We start from the raw sequence: 21,373 nt of genomic DNA on the forward strand, positions 1-21,373 counted from the left end.
GTTATGGTTGTCTAAAAAGTTCTCCATGAAAGACCTAGGGGAAGTATCATATATTTGGGGATTAAGATCTATAGAGATAGATCTAAGAGGATGCTAGGCCTGTCACAAAAAATATACATAGAGGAAGTGCTGAAAAAATTCAGCATGGAATACTCTAAGAGGGGATTTTTACCCCTAAGGCATGGGATAAATCTCTCCAAGAAGATGTGCCCCAAAACAACTGAAGAAATTCAGCGCATGAGCAGAATCCCTTATGCATCAGCTATAGGGAGCCTCATGTCTGCCATAATATGTACTCGACCTGATATAGCACATGCTATGAGTGTCACGAGTAGATATCAGTCGAATCCAGACGAGGAGCACTGGATAGCTGTGAAAAATATCCTTAAGTACTTGAAAAGAACTAAGGATATGTTTTTATCCTTGGGAGAGGCACAGAGTTAAAGGTAGAAGGCTATACTGATGGGGCTTAAATACATGTCTCAAGAAGTCCATCTCGAGAAGATGGGGCTTAAATACATGTCTGATTGGCTTTAGTGTAAATGAAAGATTGTTAGAAATATGCACTAGAAGCCAATGTGGCTGACGCATATTTATAATTTGGGGCATAAATTTGTAATTTGACACTTATTAATAAATAAGATTGGGCAATTTATTTTTCATTCATGTTTGTATCGTCCAAAAAATTAATAGATGATGATACATATTCTCAAAGAGTTGAGAATTTGAGGCATGTGTTATTAGGGATTAATTTCTAAATGCTCCTGATCGATAGATCCATCATGAGGGACGGTGATCGATCTGCTGAGATTAGTGCACCGTTCACTTAGTCAGATGGACGAGTCTCGAGTCCACAGTGTAGAGACACTGAAGTGATTATGCGAGTACTTATTAGAGAACAAGGTACTGAGCGTGACTAAAGAAAGTAGTCCCATGGATGTCTATCCTCTCGTCAGTGACTACTTATGCCGCAGTTGTATGACTGGTCCTTTGACCTACGATGCCTCAGCTATGCACTGTGAGGTTGCTGTAGTTTGACGAGCATGTGAACTTGGGCCCTATTCATTCGGGTCCTTGTAGTACGGATTGGCTGCAGTAGGTTCATTTTGGAATAGGGTTGCATCTAGATAGGATCTATCGACCTTAATAGATTAGGAGTGATCCTATGTGATTTATAAAACTGAGTTCGATAAATTTCTGGCCATGTATTTTGGAAAAAGAGTTTTTCATATCTCGAACTGGAAGTCAAATAAATTAGACATAAGATAGACGATGGAGTTTGACGAGTTATCCATAACCTCCGTCATGTTAGAATCCATAATAGAGGGACTGTATCATATGCTAACTGCACCGAGAGGTTTAGATATTTCATTCTGCTGGGTTGCCACCACATACTGCTAGGTATCACTAGTGAATTGTGTGACTCGAAAGCAATCACTTGGTGATCAGTGAACCCTAAGAGTAGAACTGAAATTATTTCAGTCCACTGAAAAAAGTTTCAGTGATATTGAGATGGGGATCTCAATATGTCTCATTACCAGTCAGAATAGAATCTATGGGGTCACACACATAGAGGATTTAATTAGTCAGACTATTATAATTGTGATTTAAAATCACAAAAGAAATCAATCATTAATATGATTGGAGATTGAATTAACCCACTAAGTGTTAGTGAGTTATGAAAGAAAAATTAAGTAAAATTGATTGCAATTGGATTGCAATCGGGCTGTTTAAATGAGCCAAATTAAATTAGGTTCGACCCAAATTAATTTGGATTAATGATTGGAGCTAGCACTCTGGTAAGATCCTATCTCAGATGATTAGATCCTCGTGTGGATACCTGTAGAAGCCAGACATGTGTGCGGCTTAACCAGGAACCTAGAAAGATCATCAGGCTGCGGTGTTCTACACCTGCAGAATTTTTGAAGATGAAATCTTCAAATCTATAACTTCTGATTTTTGTTTCAATTTTATGAATCTTAATCAACCTTCCTCTGATCCTAATCTCCCCTCCCTAATAAGTTCAAAGATTTTCTGGATTTGGATTCAGATAATTTTTTGAATTCTATGATCCGAAACGCGTTCATACGATGAACGACATTTCGTTCGAATTCCGCAGCAAATGTCGCATCGAATGGGGCGTATCTCAGCATCTCCACCAAGCCGACCTCGCTAAACACATGACGCGACTACTTAACGAGCTTGGCCTTGTCAACGACCGCATCCATGTGCGGGCCTACGCCCACCTACGTGGCTGTACTCCACCACACTGCTGTGTCATATCTTTGTAACTATACAGCAATCAAACGATACCTTAACTACTCCGGCCATACCCTGTTGTGACTGTCAACGCCCTACCGTTCTTAAGAACGGACTATACTGCACGTCACCAGCCTACCTGAGCTGCACGCCATCCGGCTCAGAGCCATACCCCCTCATGATGGGGACTGACAGTACCTCTATCATCTGGGCCACTCCACCGAGGCTATAAATAGCTCGATCAGGTAATTTCTAAAGGACCTTTGGTTGGACCAAATTTACCCACTCTAACTTAATCGTCGGAGGGCCCCCATCGGAAACACCGGTGAGGCTTGGTGCAGGTCTGTGGCCGTCGCGTAGGAGGTGGCTCCCGTCTTCCCCTTTCCAGCACCGGCAGCTCCCTCCGCTCCACCGGCGTGGTCACCCTCAGGTCAGATTTGAACCACAACATCTTTGGTGCTAGAAGGAAGGCCCGAGTCGTGTTCACAAGGATAATGAGCCAAGGGGGCCCAAACGCATCGAGCAGCCAGGAACCAGCACCCGACTGCTCTCTCCAAGGTCCACCTCCTGCATCACACCTCCTTGTGGACCAAACCTCTCAAATCCAGCCAGAGCAGTTTTACCTGCTCGCCCAGCAAGTCCAAACCCTGGCCGTGGTTATCCAAACCTTTCATCCGGCTGGAGCTCCATCAATCACTGAACTCGACAAGAAGGTCGAGGAAGCGGGGCGACAAATCCAAATGCTTTGGGATCAAATCGCGAAACTCTACGAGGAGTGTTATCGATCGAGGAGCAGGTCCCCCCAAATGAGGAAATACCGGTAAGCAATGGCACGGAGTTGACCATGTGATCGGTCACTTCTGTGTCAAATAATCCAAGGTAGGAGTCAATTACTCCATAATTATCAACCATAACGTTAATGGTTGGCAACTACAAGACATGTCAATAAATACATGGAGACATTAAGCCAAATTCTTCTACAGGTAGCAAAGATGATTCTAAGCTACATTCAAGGTTCAGTTGACTATGGCATCAGCATCAGCAGCATCAGCATGCGTAGCTCAAGCTACATGGCGCAGGAGAATATTGATGAGCTTGACCATCCCCATTCAGCACCGATAGAAATTTATCATGACAACAACTCGACAATTTTAATTGTACATTCACTATCATTTTATTCAAGAACTCATCTAGAACAAAAAAAAACAGACAACTATATTGTCAAATTGGAAATCAAGTTGTAGATATTTTCATAAACCATTGAAATCAAGAGCATTCATAAAATTGTGCTAGCTACTTAGAATGTCGAAAAAAATTGGACTAAAGGACAATGTTGGTAGTTAATCCAAGTCCCCCCTAAGTTCAAGCAAGAGTTCCTCATTTAGTTCTTTATTTTGTGCAGTCATTCTAGAAGTGTCATCAAATACCGTTCGAGAGTAGATTGGGCAATCAGGTCAAGTCACACAAGATATATGTCAAGTCAATATACCAAAAATCTGTCAATCCTGATTAAAAATCTAAATTCGCACCTAATTATTTTATTAAATAAGTAATTTAAGCCTATCTACAATTACTTTTTCTCTCTACTTTGACTTTTACCCAAGCTATCTTCCTTTAACAACCTTTTTTTTTTTTTGCGGGAAGTTTCTTTTTTACATGAAATAAGCATGTTTTCTTCGATTTCAAAGAAAGGCCCTTACTAAACAAAAACTTGGATTGCATGGTCATAAATGGGGTGTCACCGGCTGGTCACTAGACCTCACCAAAGTTTGCCCATCCACCGAAACAAACTAAAAAACAAAAAGAAAAACTACAACTTCTTACATTAGTAAAACAACAAATATAATTATCAAGTATAAATGTGAAATAAGTATTGTTATTTTATTAACATAAAGTTAAATATTAAGATATCGAAACAATAACAATATTGAAAGAAATCATTGCAACTGCTATATAATGTTGTTGTAGCATCATAATATGTTTTGGTGATGAGAAATGATGGTTGTACAAAATATCACAATGTCATTATCCATGTCGTCAACCCAACAAAGATTCTTCATTACATGACAAGCATTTAGCATCATAATAGGTTATGGAGGGCCTAGGGCACATACAAATGCAAATATTATAATAGCTTATGACCAAGATAACAACACCTTCTAAAGGATAAAATATTATTCAAAATGATCAAATTGTTTGAACTCAAATAAGAGACCATTGTGATTATTGTATTTATTTGAGAAAACCATTATGATTATTGTAATAATCAGAACTTCACACCATGGCTAGATGTTTTAAATATGTTAGAATCAGAAATTCACTTCCCATGTTTGCATTCACTTCCAACCTGAAGTACCATCATTCCATTAACAAAGAGGTACTGCTTTAAGAAAAGCAAAATTCAAAAGACATTTATTGATAAATGGATCATTGAAGATTTGAAGTACTTCATACAGAAGCTGCAAACTAAGTGCCATGCAAATCATTTTGCTCAGCAGTTTATTAACAAGAAAATGAAAGAAAGCATGACCATAAAAAACCACTTTCAGGATTTACAACAAGAGAAAATTGCAAGAAACCATATCTGCTCATCAAATTTCCACCTTAATCACAAGGAATGGAACATTCAGTTATACAGCCTACATCTCCTTCGAACAACAGTATGTATAAACATAAGGAGAAAAGCTTTTAGTCAAAATTAAATAAGACGACATGAGCACACGACTTGAGCAAAAGCTACTTCATAGTTTGAATCACAGTGGACCTTTCAAGATCCAAGACAATCCTTGTGGCTTCCATAACAACCTGTCCATTTACATAGTGCTGCCTACAAACTGGCATGTAGACATCAGCCCCACCAATAAGTTCAGTTGTTGTCTCCTGTGTCTTTCTCAAGGTAAAGAATGCACGCTGGCCACAGAGCTCACATCGTGCAGTCAGCTTAGTGACAGAATCAGCTAGAGGAATGATATCAAGCACTGAGCCAAATCTCCTCCTGAAAAAATTGTTTCTTTGGTCAGGGTTAAAAGATTGCGAATAAAATAATAATGTGCATCCAATTGAGATTTAATGCCCAATTAAATCTTTAGCTTGCAGGAAAATAAAATGCAGTTCAAAACCAATAGGAAAATCTTCTGATGATATACAAGTGAATATATTAAAGAACCTAATGATGTTTTAGTGCCCAACATAAATATCTAGCTTGCAGCAAAATAAAATGCAGCTCAAAACCATTAGGAAAATCTTCTGATGACATACTAGTGAGATATATTGGAGAACCTAAAGATGCCTCACTGTGGCATAATCTTCTGATGAATAGCAGTTTGCTTGAGTTTTTGAAATTACCTCAAGTAGTCACCATCCAGGCCTGCAACAATAACAGTCTTTCCATCGTGATCAGCAGCCCTGCAGCAGAAGTCATAAAGATCTTCAAAGAACTGGGCTTCATCAATCCCTATCACATCCAGCTGCAAAAATGCATTGTTAGCAAAAGATTGTCATGCACGCATCACATCATAATCAAGTGAACAAATATGATGCAAGAGAATGCTTCTTTCGAGCTAGTCAAACAATATGCTGTTACATTGCAGAACTACAACAAAAAAGAAAGGATTAAAATTGGCTTAAAATAAATACGTTAGAGCTAATCATAGATTATGTAAACTTTTCTTTTTTATTAATAAATTAGAGAAGAAAGGCCCATCTTTTTGAGAAGATGAGAAGTGTCATACACGAAACTGGCCAGGAAAACATAATCAGAGGCATCTGTACTGCAACCGGCTAGACATTATCTCAAACAGACAACAGCATGGTTATTGACATGTATATTTATATATTTACAGATTTAGTTTTTACCATCAAAGAGCTATTCATGACATGTATACATTATCAAATAAGGGAAAAATTGATGACAATATTAAAAATCAACCAATTGCCTTGATATGAAAGCTACAACACATATTTATAGAATGGAAGCAGTATAGAAGAGAAAAGTTATATGGATAAGAAATTAAGTGAAAAAAGTATGCTACTGTGATTGATGACTAACTTCCGAATCCCACTTTTGCCAAGCAAAAAGAAAAAGAAAAAGACACACAGTGATAAATGGGAACCACCAGGCAAGTGTTTTTTTCCTGAAAAAGAAGGAAAAAGTGTGAGGGTTGTTTGTTACAGTAGTTATCATCATACCATACTGTATAGTGAGCGAAAAGAATGTCATACAAATACATACAGATGAGAGTTTAGTGAATGCATGAGATAATGTGTAGAAAATATATCCATCAACTTAATTTCCACTATTACCGTACAGCATCATTTAATAATAGTATATGACCAAAACTGAGGAGTGCAAATGAGCCAAACATGAGCAAGCTGGAGTCAACTCGAACTTGGCTCAAAATTGTCTGCGACTATCTCAAGCTTGGCTCATTCTGTGTCAAGCTCGGCTCGAATAGGCTCGAAACACTGAGACAAGCCTGAGCTTTCAGCAATGGAGAGGGGAAACCCTAAAGCAGACAAGGAAAAAGGGAAAAAAATGAAAAACCTCGCATCCCATGGCCCCTGATCAATTAGAACTTGGATCTGAACCTCTTGGCAACCATGGCTTCAGAAGAAAAAGGGAAAAAAAACAAAGAAAAAAAGAATCCTCCATCTCCTACCTCTCACCTCTCTAATTTTGAATATCTCATATCTGAACCATTTGGCAGACATGGTTGCAGACTTTGGAGTGCAAGGAGGTAGCAACGCCTCAAGGTCTTGAATCTGAGCCTCTTGGCATGCCATGGTTGCAGACCTGATGGCAAATGGAGGAAGCCACACCTCATCTTCCCTTTTGGTGCCTGGATTGCATAGAGAGAGAGAGAGACAGATAGAGAGAGAGGAGAGAGAGAGAGAGAGAGAGGAGAGAGAGGTGACAATGAGTTAGGTGAGGAGAGAGAAGTGGCAGGAGAAAGGGAGAGTAGAGAGCAGTTAGGCTACATAAGGTTTCCACTCATAAAAATGAGCAGGTGATGCAAATCTAACAGCTCTAATATTTATTTGCAAATAGGTTAAGATTTATGTCATTAGATTCAAATCTAATTGCTATAAACATAGTTCATTCAAATAAAGTTATAATAGTAGTGAAAATTAATAGAAAATTAATTTTAATTATAAATATTTAAGGATTAATATTATGTATATACAAGCCAACCACGAGCAAGCTAGCCCTCGCTCATCTGATGTTCAGCTCCTTTATTTTATGAGCTCAAAGTCCTGACTAATTCAAGGCAAACACAAGTTCACAAACAGCGCAGCTCATCTGTTTGATACCCCTATTCCAACTTCTCATGACACATATAGGAACCTTTATGGACAAATATCAATGTCGATAAGTATGTTCTTCTCTTTCAGAATGGGAATGATGACCTCGAAAATGTGTTGAACTAAGTGCGCAAAGTTTATGGGAAGGCAGAATGTTGCACCAGATAACATTAAGTGGCATTTTCTATGTTTATCACATGAATATGGTGAAGCAAGCAATGGCAATGGGTCAATGTGGGGAAAAAAACAATGTTGATAATAAATGTGAATCTTGTCCCAAGAGATAATACTCATCAATAAGAACTTTAAAATTTTATTTATTGTGTACTTCTGTGAAGTATATGTAGGGAGCATTTTCCTCTCTCCTTTCACATTCACTTCTATCCTTCCGTATGACCTTTCTCCTCTATGCTTTTTGACTATCCCCTCCATTATCCTAAACTTATGGCCCTGCTTTTCTTAGTACACAGGAAGCATTTGCAGTGAACAATCGCTAAATCACCTCAACAACAATGATATGGATTTATTTCACTCTCTTAACCAAAAATACATGCAAAGTACTTTAAGGGATCATGGAGGGTCGCTGAAAACAATGTACTGCAAAGTCAACCTTGCCAAAGGAAAGTGTAGAGTTTTCCATTCATCCACCACTCCTACCTTTTTAAAAGTTAGTGAAAATACTTGACGCAACCACTTGTGAAAAGGTAGGATGGATTCTCATACAAAGAAAATAAAAAATGCGATAACAATTTGCCAATCAGACCAACGCTTCCAGCTTGTGAACTTCCGGTGAAGGAGCTAATGTTTCTACTTATGTGATACTAACATAAAAGCTAAAATTTTAGAGGAATAAATGATAGGCTTTTCAAAGGTACTACATAGTCTCATAGTCAAAAATGGCTCTAGATAAAGTGCTAATCAACTTTTCTAATTAAAATCACTTCTCCAAATTAGACATAAGCTAGGAATTCAAAGCAGACTGAACATTATAATATAGTCAAAAAAACTTGAAAAAGTGACAAATAAAACACGTTATGAGCTCTGTCATGCCATCCAAATAACATGGCCATCCAATTCACGAGTTCCATGGGCAGAAAGCAACACTGTCAGACTAATAAAGGTTGTAATAGCTCTACACATCAGATTTAAACTGATTTTCCAGTCCTTTAGAAATGCAGTGATCAATCAGTCCAAGTCCTTTCTTGAGTGCACCTAGAGAAAAGTTTGCAGTTGGTACATCATTTTTGCAAGAATTGCCTTATCAATACTTATACCAAAAGCTGTCTTCCTAGATCTTCTGATGTAGATGGGAGGTCAATCATGAGATCAAGAGTAGGGGAACAATACTTTACTAGTCTGTGGATTTTTAAAAAATGATCTGACCTTTAGTTATACACTGGATTGAAGCCTATTCTGATCTAGCCATCGAACAAAGATTTTGAAAGGCCATGCAAATGGCAGAACTTGGGCGTTAACTGAAGCCCTCTGATCACAATATGCAAAAGTGCTGACTTGACCACATACTGAAAATAATTTGAAATACCAAGGTAAAACAGGAGGAAACAATTCTAGTTACAATTAAGCCCTTCTAAAAGTCAAAATGGATTTTTGTGTTCGCCTGGTACTCCACAAGGTATCTCACATGGCTCTATAGTTTGAATACTGTTATATGATGCAAAACTTTTCGAATGGAACCCTACTCTAAGGAAATAACCATACGTCAAGCCACGAGAGATGGTTAGCAAAATATACAACATAGATGCCACGTTTAACTCAAACTACTTGAGAATCTTTCAACCTGATTAACCAAATAACAGAAAGACATACTAAGGTGTCCATAACTGCACTACGATAAGAATTTTAAGAATGTAAATCAGTTTAAGTTTTCTGTACCTTATTGTAAGCTTCAATTCCTAATTTATCTTGGAACATCGAAAGCTCCGGCAGAGACAAACACGGCATCTTTGTGCCATCATGAGTCACTACAGAATCCAACCCATACCTCGTATCCTTGTTAGATTTTATTACAGCGACACTCCTGCTCACAGCAAGACAAGAAAATAAACCTCACATTCCATCATCCCTGTTAAATTTCATCGCGAAGAGCTGTCAACCATTACCATATAAAATGCATAAATAAAAAATTAACGAGAAATCCAATACATCAACCCAAACACAACAGATTTCCTAATTAACTTTAGGGCATAACCAATTGATCGCCAAAAAGAATTGGAAACAAATGGGACATTCACGAACCTTTGATCAGGGATATCTTGCAATGCTGAGCCATACAACATAACTCCAAATCACAAAGTAGCCACAAATCACCAATACCATGACCAAAGAATGCAAAGAATCGATTTTTACAAGGGGGAATGACAGAAAATCACGACTTGCGGGAGATAACAGTTCAAGAGAGAGGCTCGGACCTTCCATTGTCGATCTCTGACCGAATTCGGCGAAGGAGAGTGGTGGTTTTCCCAGCAAACATCGGGCCAATGATCACATGGATCTCACCAGAGGAAGCCCGGGCATCCATCGATGGATCGGGGCCGTCGATGGAGCTGGTACAGAACGATCTGAGGGTGGGAGACGAGAGCTTTGGAAGGTAGGCGATCTGGGATTTGAGGAAGAATTTGGGGTATGGGGAGGTTGGGATGAAAGGGAGAAAAGGGGGTGGAGAGGTCCTGCAGAGGAGGTGGGATGGGGGAAAATATAATGAAGAGCGGAAGGGGAGGAGGGATCTCATGGTGGAGATGGAGCGCATATTGGGAGAGGGGATGTATTTGGCGGGTTTTGGGGAGATTTGGGGTTTGAAATTGGGGGAGGAGGGAAGGGTTTTAGGGTTTTGGAGGGAACCAGAAGGAGACTCGGTGAAGGGAGAGTAAGCCGCCAGCGATTAGGAAAGGGTTGATTCTTGTGAGGTAAAGTTTTGTGATCTTTCTGCGCGCAATGCTTCTTTTGTTAATGAAAATTTAAAAGGTGTACATGAAGTCTTTTTGGCATAGAAGTCAACTATATTTTTTCTAGAGTGGAATAAGTTTAAGTGATCTAATAAGATTGGAGGGACTGCCAAACTTTGGTTCTAATGGTACAACCGCTTTAGCACTTTTAGGGAGAGGCAAGGGTTTAATTTCAGTGGATTGCTTTGATTATGCAAGCAATTGCTTGGATTGCTTGCAGCCTCGATGCTACTTGTGTGTGGTAGGAAGGGTTAGCATAGAGAATAGAGGATAGCCCCTCTCACTCTGAAAAAAAATTAAGGGCTGGTTTGGTTCGCGGAAAAAATAGGGAGAAAAGTGTAGTCAACAGGAAAGTAATGAGATGCCTCTTGTTTGGTTGAAATTTTCAAATGAGAGAGATAGAAAAGCTATATTCCCATAGGAATATGATTCTCACATTTCATAGGAATATGATTCACACATTTCGGGCTCATTTGGTTCGCGGAAAGCATTTTTCCTCCTAGAAATATAATTTCTGGAAGGAAGATTCCTGGGAAGAGAATGCATGGGAATGTACTTTTAGCATGTTTGGTTAAACATGGGAAAGTGACAAATTTTCAGAGTGCTTATGTTTGGTTGACCATCCACTTTCCTAGGAAAGTTATGTGCAATTCCTATTATACCCCTAATAAAAATTAGGTCTTTAATGCCTCTTTAATGCTGAAAGGCCTTTTTGCGAAAAAATAAAGATAGAGTGATTCTCGCCTCATGGAAAAGTAACTTTTCCATGTTTCTCATGGGAAAAACTTTCCCATGAAATGTGGAAATCATATTCCAATGGGAATACAACTTTCGCATCTCTCTCCTTTGAAAAGTCCAACCAAACAAGAAGCATCTCATTACTTTCCCGTTGACCACAATTTTCCCCTTTCTTTTCCTGCGAACCAAACGAGCCCTTCATGGGAAAGTCTTTCCCATGAGAAATATGGACAAGTTACTTTCCAATGAGCCGGAATCACTTCATTTTTATTTTTTCATAAAAAATCCTTTAGCATTAAAGTGACATTAAAGACCTAATTTTTATTATGGGTATAATAGAAATTACACATAACTTTCCCAGAAAAGTGGATGGTCAACCAAACATAAGTACTTTGGAAATCTATCACTTTTCCATTATCAACCAAACATGCCAAAAGTACTTTTCTAGGCAACCTGTTACTAGGAATCTACTTTCCAGGAATCATATTCCTAGAAGGAAAAATGCTTCCCATGAACCAAACGAGCCTTAAGAATAAAGATTGAACGGAGAAAAGACTTGGTGCTACATGGGCCCTTTCTGCATGTGCTTAGGCGGTGGGTCATTGCCCTTCCTACAAGAGGTCGTCCGGGTGGTTTATACGGTTTACGATATCGAGTTGGTTAGAAATGTTTGGATCTTTGGAAAGAGCAACCCTTCACCCAGGTTCATTATAGAGCAGGCTTAGGCTCATGCAGCTAAGGTCATCTATACTGGTCCATTGGAGAGGCCTTTGATAACTCGAGGCACCTGGGGCTCTACTTCTACTCTTGTAGAGTCTCATCCAGTGTTTTTCATTTAGGAGCCTCTACCCCCGAGTTTCCTCAAGGTTAATTTCGGTGGATACTTGCTAGATGGTGGCAGAAAAGGTGGTGCAGGTTTCGTCATCAAAGGCCTAGATTTTGGGATGGTTGCTGCTGGTGGGAGCCAAATCTTCGACACCTCTATTTTGGAGGCGAAGTTGAAAGCGATGTAGGCTGGTTTGGTTTATGCGCGATGCATCTTGCGGGCCAAAGCAGTATGGCTAGAGAGAGATTCGGCCACGGTGATCGACTGAATTTAGAAAGGCATCGGTGGTGTGGATGGGCGCCACCCCCTACTCCGAAACATCTAGGGCATGGTACAAGGTGATGTGGTGTTCCAAGTAGGGCAGGTCTATAGAAAAGATAATGGAGCTGCAGATTGGGTGGCTTCGTGTTGGGAATCCTAGTGGTCGTATGCATGTATTTTTAAAGATTTTACAGCGAAAGCATAAATTAAACTATTTAATTTCTATGCATGCTAGAGATTATATCTCTACAACAAAAATAGATCCAGGACTTTAAACATTTATCCTAAACAAGTATGCATGATTCTATGTCTAACATGTAGTCATGCAGAATTTTAGCAACCTAATTGATTTTTAATTCTAATTTTTAATGAGATCAGATCTCATACCTTTTTGCTTTGAGAACTTTGATAATGCCTTGATCACCTTGTGTAGCCACACATGCATCTGGCCTCTATGGATAGTCCACATGAAGCTCTAAGAAGATCCACAACTGTAGGAGTGCTAGCTCGTGCAGAGGTGCTGCAGTGGCTGAACTTTTCTCCCTCAAAGCACTCAAATTTAATTCTTCTTCAAGAGGATGAAGGATGGAGATGAAGGAGAAGAAGGAGGAGAGAAATTGGCTGGCTCTCTGAATTTTTCCAGAATTTAGAACTCTTTCTAAAGACCATCTCATGCAAACCCTAGGCGTGGGGGTCTTTTTATAGCCAAAAGATCCCCCACGCCTCACACCTCTTTTCGCTAACGAATTTGACTGATAAAATTTTCAAAAAATTTTGATGAATCGGCAGCTAAGAGATGAACAAATTCTCTTTTAATCTTGTGCCATGAATCCCTAAAATTTAGGGGATTATTGTGCCCCAAACTACAGCCCGCACACCACCCTGCTTGATGCGCCATGCAGTCCCTATAAATTAGGGATTTGATTCCTATCTTCTTAGGAAGATTTGAGGTGCCATATTTTTTTGAAAAATAGCCCCACGCCTCCTCTTTCCTCACACCCACCCCCTGTAGCTAAACTTCACTATGCTTGAAAGGGCGAACTCCACCTATTTTTGAGCTATTTAATTAGGCGATCCGAAAATCAATCTCTTTCTCACTCTCCTCTATCAGAAAAGGAGGCAAATTGGCCAAAAATAAAGAAGATAGGCACCACTGCTTTTTGGTATAAAGATGAGGTGTCTTTCTTCTCCAAGAAAGAAAACTAGGGTCCTAAAATTTAGGGATTCTTTTTCTTATCAATTTCTAAATTTTTGAACTTAGAATCCTTATCAAATAAGGACTTTTAATAGGCTCGGGTCAAGCCCAATCCAATTGGATCAAGTCCGATTAATTGGACGAGCCTAATCAACTCGAATCGAATCCAATCCAATTAGGTCAAATCCTGATGTAGCCCAAATTGAATTTTATTCAATTTGGCTTAACCTAAGCTCAATCATTCAATCAATTGAATTCATTATCAATCTAATTGCTAATTAATCCTTCAATAATTCAATAATTATTTTACTGTAACTTTTGCTTAGAGTAATTTGTCAATCGAATTGCCCTTGTGTCAACTCTGTAATAGTACATCTACTTTGTGATTCAACCTTAGAAAACCTGTGACTCCTCACAAGGATTACCCTTGTCAAGATTTTGCTAAATTGAATATAAGGGCATTATCTCCTATCATCAGGAGGAGTCAATTCCATCTTGACTCACACGCCGACTTCGCAAGTACTTGACTGCACCCAGTGATCTTTTATCCCTGAATTAAAAATTCAGCTGGTCCAGTACCAAAGTACAGTGAGTTGCTTGCTAATCATCGAGATGATCTCAGGTCTGAGGGACATATTTACCCAAATCCACTCGGAACATCTCTTGACAGCAGAGCGTTCCGGAATGGTCACGTTCAGTGAAATGTACTCCTATACTTCATCGGTGTGACATATCAATATCCCCACACTCCTTGGTTAAGAAGAAAACCAACGTATATGGCACACAACGATCTAATCTTGATAATGCTGTTGTCCTAGTAACAACACATCATTTGGTCGCGAACTATTTTAAGGACTCGTAGATAAATCTTCCTTTATCATAAAGGAGTCCTAAGAATTTCATCTTATAACAAGAGTTCATTTGAAGATGTATAAATAAAATGATGAATAATGCCTAATAACATTTTATTAATTAATCAATTCATATACAAATTCAATCATCAACAGACTGGCGATTGACTTTTAGGATACAATTTCCAACACTTCATACATGGCAGATCACTCTCGAGGGACACAATAAGTTGGAAAAAAGAGAGCTGCCTAGAGCACTCCGCGATGTATTATTTTTTGATGTTTTTGAATGTATCCATACTAGAAGTATATGAGTCATCCTTTGCAGCAAAAAAAAAAGAAGAGAGAAAAGACTAGGATTATCTCATGCTTTGAAGATGTATAAATAAAATGATGAATAATGCCAAATAACATTTTATTAATTAATCAATTCATATACAAATTCAATCATCAACAGGCTGACGATTGACTTTTAGAATACAATTTCCAACAACTCCCACTTAGACTAAAGCCAATCGGTGCCGTATCGTATACCCATCTTCGACTTGTAGTCGTTGAACTCTTTGATGCTGAGGTCTTTAGTAAATGGGTTAGCCAGATTTTTTTTTGTATCAATCTTCTGAAAATCAATGTCACCTCGTTCTACAATCTCACGAATCAGGTGATAGCGTCGTAGAATATGTTTCGTTCGCTGATGTGCTTTAGGTTTCCTTGCTTGAGCTATGGCTCCAGTTCTATCACAGAATAAAGAAACTGGACCATCAATGGAGGGTGCCATTCCAAGCTCTGTGATGAACTTCCGCATCCATACAGCTTTCTTGGCGGCATCAGATGTTGCGATGTATTCTGCTTCGCATGTTGAATCTATCACTGTATGCTGCTTCGAACTCTTCCAGGAGACAACACCACCTTTCAGGGTAAATATATAACTCGACACGCTCTTGCTATCATCTCGATCTATCACCTTTCAGCATAGTATCAATGTACGTGGATTGGGACAATCCAAGCAATTTTAGATCTATCTCCATAGATCTTCATCCCTAGGATGTAAGATGCTTCTCCCAAATCCTTCATGACAAATTGAGATGAAAGCCAAACTTTTATTTCCTATAATGCAGGGATGTCATTCCCAATTAAGAAAACATCATCCAAATACAAAACAAGAAATACAATCACTGAATCATTTGTCTATTTATAAATGCAAGGTTCTTCTTTATTCTTAATGAAGTCCTACGTTCTGATCATCTTATCAAAACATATATTCCAACTTCGAGTAGCTTGCTTTAATCCATAAATAGATCTCTGAAGCTTGCACACTTTAGATTCATCTATAGATGTAAAACCATCAAGTTGTGTCATATACACCTCTTCTTCTAAATCTCCATTTGGAAATGCAGTTTTTACATCCATCTGCCAGATCTCATAATCTAAATATGCTGCTATCGCAAGCATAATCCTAATGGACTTGAGCATTGCCACAGAAGAAAACGTCTCGTCATAGTCAATTATAACATTGACAATATTCCTTTGCAACCAGACGGGTTTTATAGGTCTCCATCTTTCCGTCTGCGCCCTTTTTTTCTTTTGAAAATCATTTACACCCTGTGGGTTTTATTCCTTCGGATGGGTCAACTAATGTCCATATATCATTGACCTTTATGGACTCCATTTCGGATTGCATGGCTGCAAGCCATTTATCAGAGTCATGCCTCTGCATTGCATCTATATAGGTGACTGGATCCTCATCATTTTCATCAAGTTCGATAGGATCCCCATTCCGAACCAAGAAATCGTAGTATCTATCTAGTTGATGTGGTACTTTTTCTGATCGCCTTAATGGTGCATCTATACTGGGTTCTGAGTTTGATCTAATCAAATCAAATTCTAAACATTCAGTGTTGGTGTCGGTTCTTCTACATGTTGAATTTTCTTAAGTTCAACATTAGAACTATTACTTTCTTTTCCAAGGAATTCCTTCTCTAAGAAGACAGCTCTATTGCTGACGAACAACTTTTGTTCTTTAGCAAGATAGAAGTAATACCTCTTAGTCTTTTTAGGATAATCGACAAAGAAACATTTGTTAGATCTAGCTTCGAGTTTATTTGCTTTCAAACGTTTGACATAGGCCGGACACCCCCAAACCCTAAGATGAGTGAGCACCGGTTTACGTCTTGTCCACATCTCATGTGGTGTTTTATTCACAGATTTACTTGGAACCTTATTAAGAATGTAACAAGCTGACTCGAGTGCATATCCCCAAAAAGATATCGATAGACTTGCATAGCCCATCATAGATCAAACTATGTCTTATAGAGTTCGATTTCTCCTTTCTGACACACCATTATACTGTGGTGTAACAGGTGGAGTCCACTGAGAGAGGATCTCATTCTCTCCTAGATAAGTCATAAACTCACTAGTGAGGTATTCACCTCCTCGATCTGATCGAAGAGTTTAATACTCTTTCCAGTTTGTTTCTCTACTTTATTACGGAATAGTTTGAACATTTCAAATGATTCTAACTTATATTTCATAAGATAGACATACCCATACCTAGATAGGTCGTCTGTAAACGTAATGAAATACAAGTATCCACCTCTAGATTTTGTGCTCATTGGCCTACATACATCAGTATGTACAAAGGTCAATAAATCACTGGCTCGTTCACCTTTTTCGGTAAAAGATGATTTGGTCATCTTTTCAAGAAAACATGACTCACAGGTTGTCAATAATTCACAATCATTAATATTGAGGATTTCCTCTTTACTTAACATGTTCATCCTGTTCTTGTTAATATGACCTAGCCTATGATGCCAAATGTAGAAATCTATGACATTATCTATTCTAGGGTGCTTACTTGATTTGTACATTATATTAACAGGCTGTGCCAATATGTAAATGTCATTATTCAATTGTCCATGCATTACAGTAACACCATTCATAATGATATCACAATAATTTCTTTTTATTGAAATCCAATAACCGTTCATGGCCAAAAGGCCTACAGAAATTATATTCAATAGAAAAGAAGGACAAAATGACAATCATTTAAGACAATTTCATGAGAATTGAATACAAGTTTCAGAATTCCTAAAACTAGAACTGGAACTGATCTTCCATCTCCAACGTTCAAGAATCTTTCGCTTTATCCAAATCTCTTATTGACTTGAAATCCCTGCAACGAATTGCAAATATTAAATGGACTTCCAGTATCCAATACCTAGGTCGAATTATCACAAATTGAGAAATTATAAGGCGCTATTATATAAGTACCTTGATCAGCAACTGATTGCATCTTTTTCTTTTGCCTATTTGGGTCAAGAGAGGCAATGTACTGAGAACAGTTTCTCTTCCAATGCCCTTACTTCTTACAGTAGAAGCACTCTGCCTTACCTTGATCTGCCTTCACCTTCTTGGTCTGACTTGGCTTAGCACGCTGCACTTTTTTTTTATTCTTATTTTTCTTCTCTTTCTTAAAGGGACGACGCCCTCCGGAAGAACCTCCCACTAAATTCACCGACCCTTTTAAGAGCTGGTGATCCTTTTCAAATGTCTGTAGTAAACCTAACAATTGGTGATAATTTACTACAGGTTTCGTCATACGAAAGTGAGTAAGGAATGGACAGTATGATCCTGGCAGGGAATTCAGTATTGCATCTTGTTAGGGAATCAACCCTACGAATGCGGAATATAAAGGATAGTAGGAGAAATGAATAACACGGCAAAAACAATAGCAAAACGCATAAGACACTCAAGTTTATGTGGTTCGGAGTCTCTTGCTCCTACGTCCACAGCCGCACAGATCAATAATTCACTATATGATCAAAGGAAGTTACAGAGATTCAAGAGAAGAGAAACAAACTCTCTTTCTCACAGCAAACAATCTCTCTCAAGACGAGCAACGCGTCGTCTTCCTGATGCACACAAAAGATCTACCTTTTGGAACCTCCCGTTGATGAGTTCTAGGGTTTCTCTAGGTTGCAACATAGCCTCTCGTGTCCCTTAAGAAGTCTATATATACCTCCCAATCTCTTACTTTGATTAGGGCTCAAAAAACCTTGGCTTGGACCCGGTTCATAACTCAGCCTCGCGTGAAAACCGTGCTCGAGTCGACTCCCGCAATACTGCGAGTCGACTCGGCAACAGTCCACAGAAAAATGCCTCTCTGTCTGCCTGTGGGAGTCGACTCCAACACTGGGGAGTCGACTCCAGGTCTGCTGGAGTCGACTCCAAAAACTGTGCCAAGACTACCTGCGTGCCAGAGTCGACTCCAAGTCTGCTGGAGTCGACTCCGGACCTTGCTGAAGGTTTCTTTCTTTGCTGATTCAACTCCGAATCTTCTCGAAACTCTTTCCGGCTTGTCTTTCCTTGATCCTCCACCACCATAGTGCACATAGGGGTCTAGAAAAAGGGAATGGATCAGGCTCCACAACCCAACACATCTTTCCCCAATTGATCATATAAGGGAAATCCGAGAGTGCTCAGGCGCTCTATTAACTCGATCATGTACAATACATGATCAGTTACTGAGGCCCCATCCTTCATCCGAGCGCTAAAAATGACACAACTAGTTTTGTGCCTTTCAATGTCGTCGGAAATGCCGAAAGATTCATTCAACACTTGAACAATTTCTTCCAGTTGTGCATTCTCGAACCTACGACTGAACTCGTTGTTCATTGCAGCGAGCATAATACAACGGACAGTGATATGGTCACTGAGTCCGTGCATTAACAGCGGGCTGCTTAGGTGCCGAATACGTTATCACATAAAGGATTCGTTCATGCTCTAGTACAATCTTAAGTTTTCTAAGCCAGTTGTTAAAATTAGGTCCTGTCAACTTATCATTATCCAATAATGAATGCAGCGACAAACTAATGGCCATTTCTGTATTAAAAGAAAATCGGTTATTAGTATATGCATTGACAAAGCCTAAAGACTTAGACTTTAGTCTATAGGTACTCCCATTATTTTATACAAATTGATAACCTCTACATTCAATTAGAAGAAGTACTCTTAACCCTTTAGTGGGCACTAGAATCCATTTGATCACATATGGGCCCGAGTGTGGCTCGACCAACCCATATGCACCAATAGGTAGGTTCTTAACCAATTATTTCATCTAAACAATTTCTAGTGTTTATTTTGCCCCAGGCTCCTCTTCGGCAGGACCTAATTAAGGAATATGTCCTAGAAGCCAATGTGGCTGACGCATATTTATAATCTAGGACATAAATTTATAATTTGACTCTTATTAATAAATAAGATTGGGCAAATAGTTTTTCATTCATGTTTGTATGTGTCTATGAATCATCCAAGAAATTAATAGATGATGACACATATTCTCAATGAGTTGAGAATTTGAGGTATATGTCATTAAGGATTAATTTCTAAATGCTCCTGATTGATGGATCCATCACGAGGGATGGTGATTGATCCACTGAAATTAGTGCACAGATCACTTAGTTGGATAGACGAATCTCGAATCCACAATATAGAGACACTAGAGTGATTATGCAAGTACTTGTTAGAGAAAAAGTTACTGAGCGTGACCAAAGAAAGTAGTCACATGGATGTCTATCCACTCATCAGTGACTACTTATGCTGCAGTTGTATGATTGGTCCTTTGACCTACGATGCCTCTGCTATTCACTGTGAGGTTGCTGTAGTTTGACGAGCATGTGAACTTGGGCTCTAGCCATTCGGATCCTTGTAGTGCGGATTGGCTGCACTAAGTTCATTTTGGAATAGGGATGCATCTAGATGGGATCCATCGATCTTGATAGATTAGGAGTGATCCTATGTAATTTATGAGACTGAGTTCGATAAATTTCTAGCTAGATATTTTGGAAAAGAATTTTTCATATCTCAAACTGGAAGTCGAATAAATTTAACATATGATGGACGATGGGGTTTGACGAAATATCCATAACCTCCGTCACGTCAGGATTATGATAGAGGAACTGTATCATACGCTAACTGCACCTGAAGATTCAGGCATTCCATTCTGCTAGGTTTCCACCACATACTGCTAGGTGTCATTAGTGGATTGTGAGACTCGAAGGCATTCACTTGGTGATCAGTGAACCCTGAGAGTAGAACTGAAATGGTTTCAGTCCACTGAAAGAAGTTTCAGTGATATTGAAATAGAGATCTCAATATGTCTTACTATCAGTCAGAATAGAACCTATGGGGTCACACACATAGAAGATTTAATTAGTCAGACTATCATAATTATGATTTAGAATCACAAAAGAAATCAATCATCAATATGATTGGAGATTGAATTAACCTACTAAGTGTTAGTGAGTTAATGGAAGAAAAATTAAGTGGAATTGATTGCAAGTGGATTGCAATCGGGTTGTTTAAATGAGCCAAATTAAATTGAGTTCGACCCAAATTAATTTGGGTTCATGATTGGGTCAATTAGAATTGATCAAGACCTAATTGGATTAGGACTTGATCATGGCGCCATAGGGATTAGACCTAATTGGATTAGGCTCTAATCAATTGATTAAGTGGACACATGTCATGCGTTGATTTGATAGCACCATGGGCACATGGATTGGACACTTGGCATTAATCCAAGGATGGGTTATTTTGAGAAGTTTGTCTCCTACTCATGATAGACTTTGAAAAAAAACCCTAGACCCATCTATTTAAAGGGCAGGCATGATAGTCAACTTTAAAGACCACGCAATAGCACGTATCTAGTAGGATAGTGATTACGGGTATCGATCCATAGGGATTGGGGTATAGTTGTTTTCTAAAAAAAAATTAAAAAAGAGAATTTGTAAAGAAAAGTAAACTAAGAAATTTAATGAAAATGCAACTGAAGTGATATCAGTGTGAGGGGACCTAGGGCAAAAAATTCACCACTAACATCGGAACAAGGATTATTTATATTTTAATTTATTTTTGGATTAACATGCAAATTAGCTACAAGCCTAATAAGCATTCGAATAAAATTTCACAAAAGTAATCT

The 21,373-nt window shown here is 38.7% G+C and overlaps 1 protein-coding gene across 1 annotated transcript; it reads right to left on the reverse strand.

The window, feature by feature from the left end:
• Window positions 1-4,830: 4,830 nt before the first annotated feature.
• LOC103696353 (thymidine kinase-like) lies at window positions 4,831-10,524 on the reverse strand. Its single transcript, XM_008777951.5, has 4 exons — window positions 9,990-10,524; window positions 9,454-9,598; window positions 5,605-5,726; window positions 4,831-5,254 (listed from the first exon to the last, which is right to left on the reverse strand). Exons 1-4 carry the CDS (start codon window positions 10,325-10,327, stop codon window positions 4,996-4,998), a joined length of 864 nt encoding a protein of 287 aa, XP_008776173.1. The 5' UTR covers window positions 10,328-10,524; the 3' UTR covers window positions 4,831-4,995.
• Window positions 10,525-21,373: the final 10,849 nt, after the last annotated feature.

Source organism: Phoenix dactylifera, chromosome 15, assembly GCF_051530095.1.
Source record: "Phoenix dactylifera cultivar Ajwa chromosome 15, Ajwa_hap1_PhDact_Kaust_v1.1, whole genome shotgun sequence".
In the NCBI taxonomy this organism is placed as follows: Eukaryota; Viridiplantae; Streptophyta; class Magnoliopsida; order Arecales; family Arecaceae; genus Phoenix; species Phoenix dactylifera.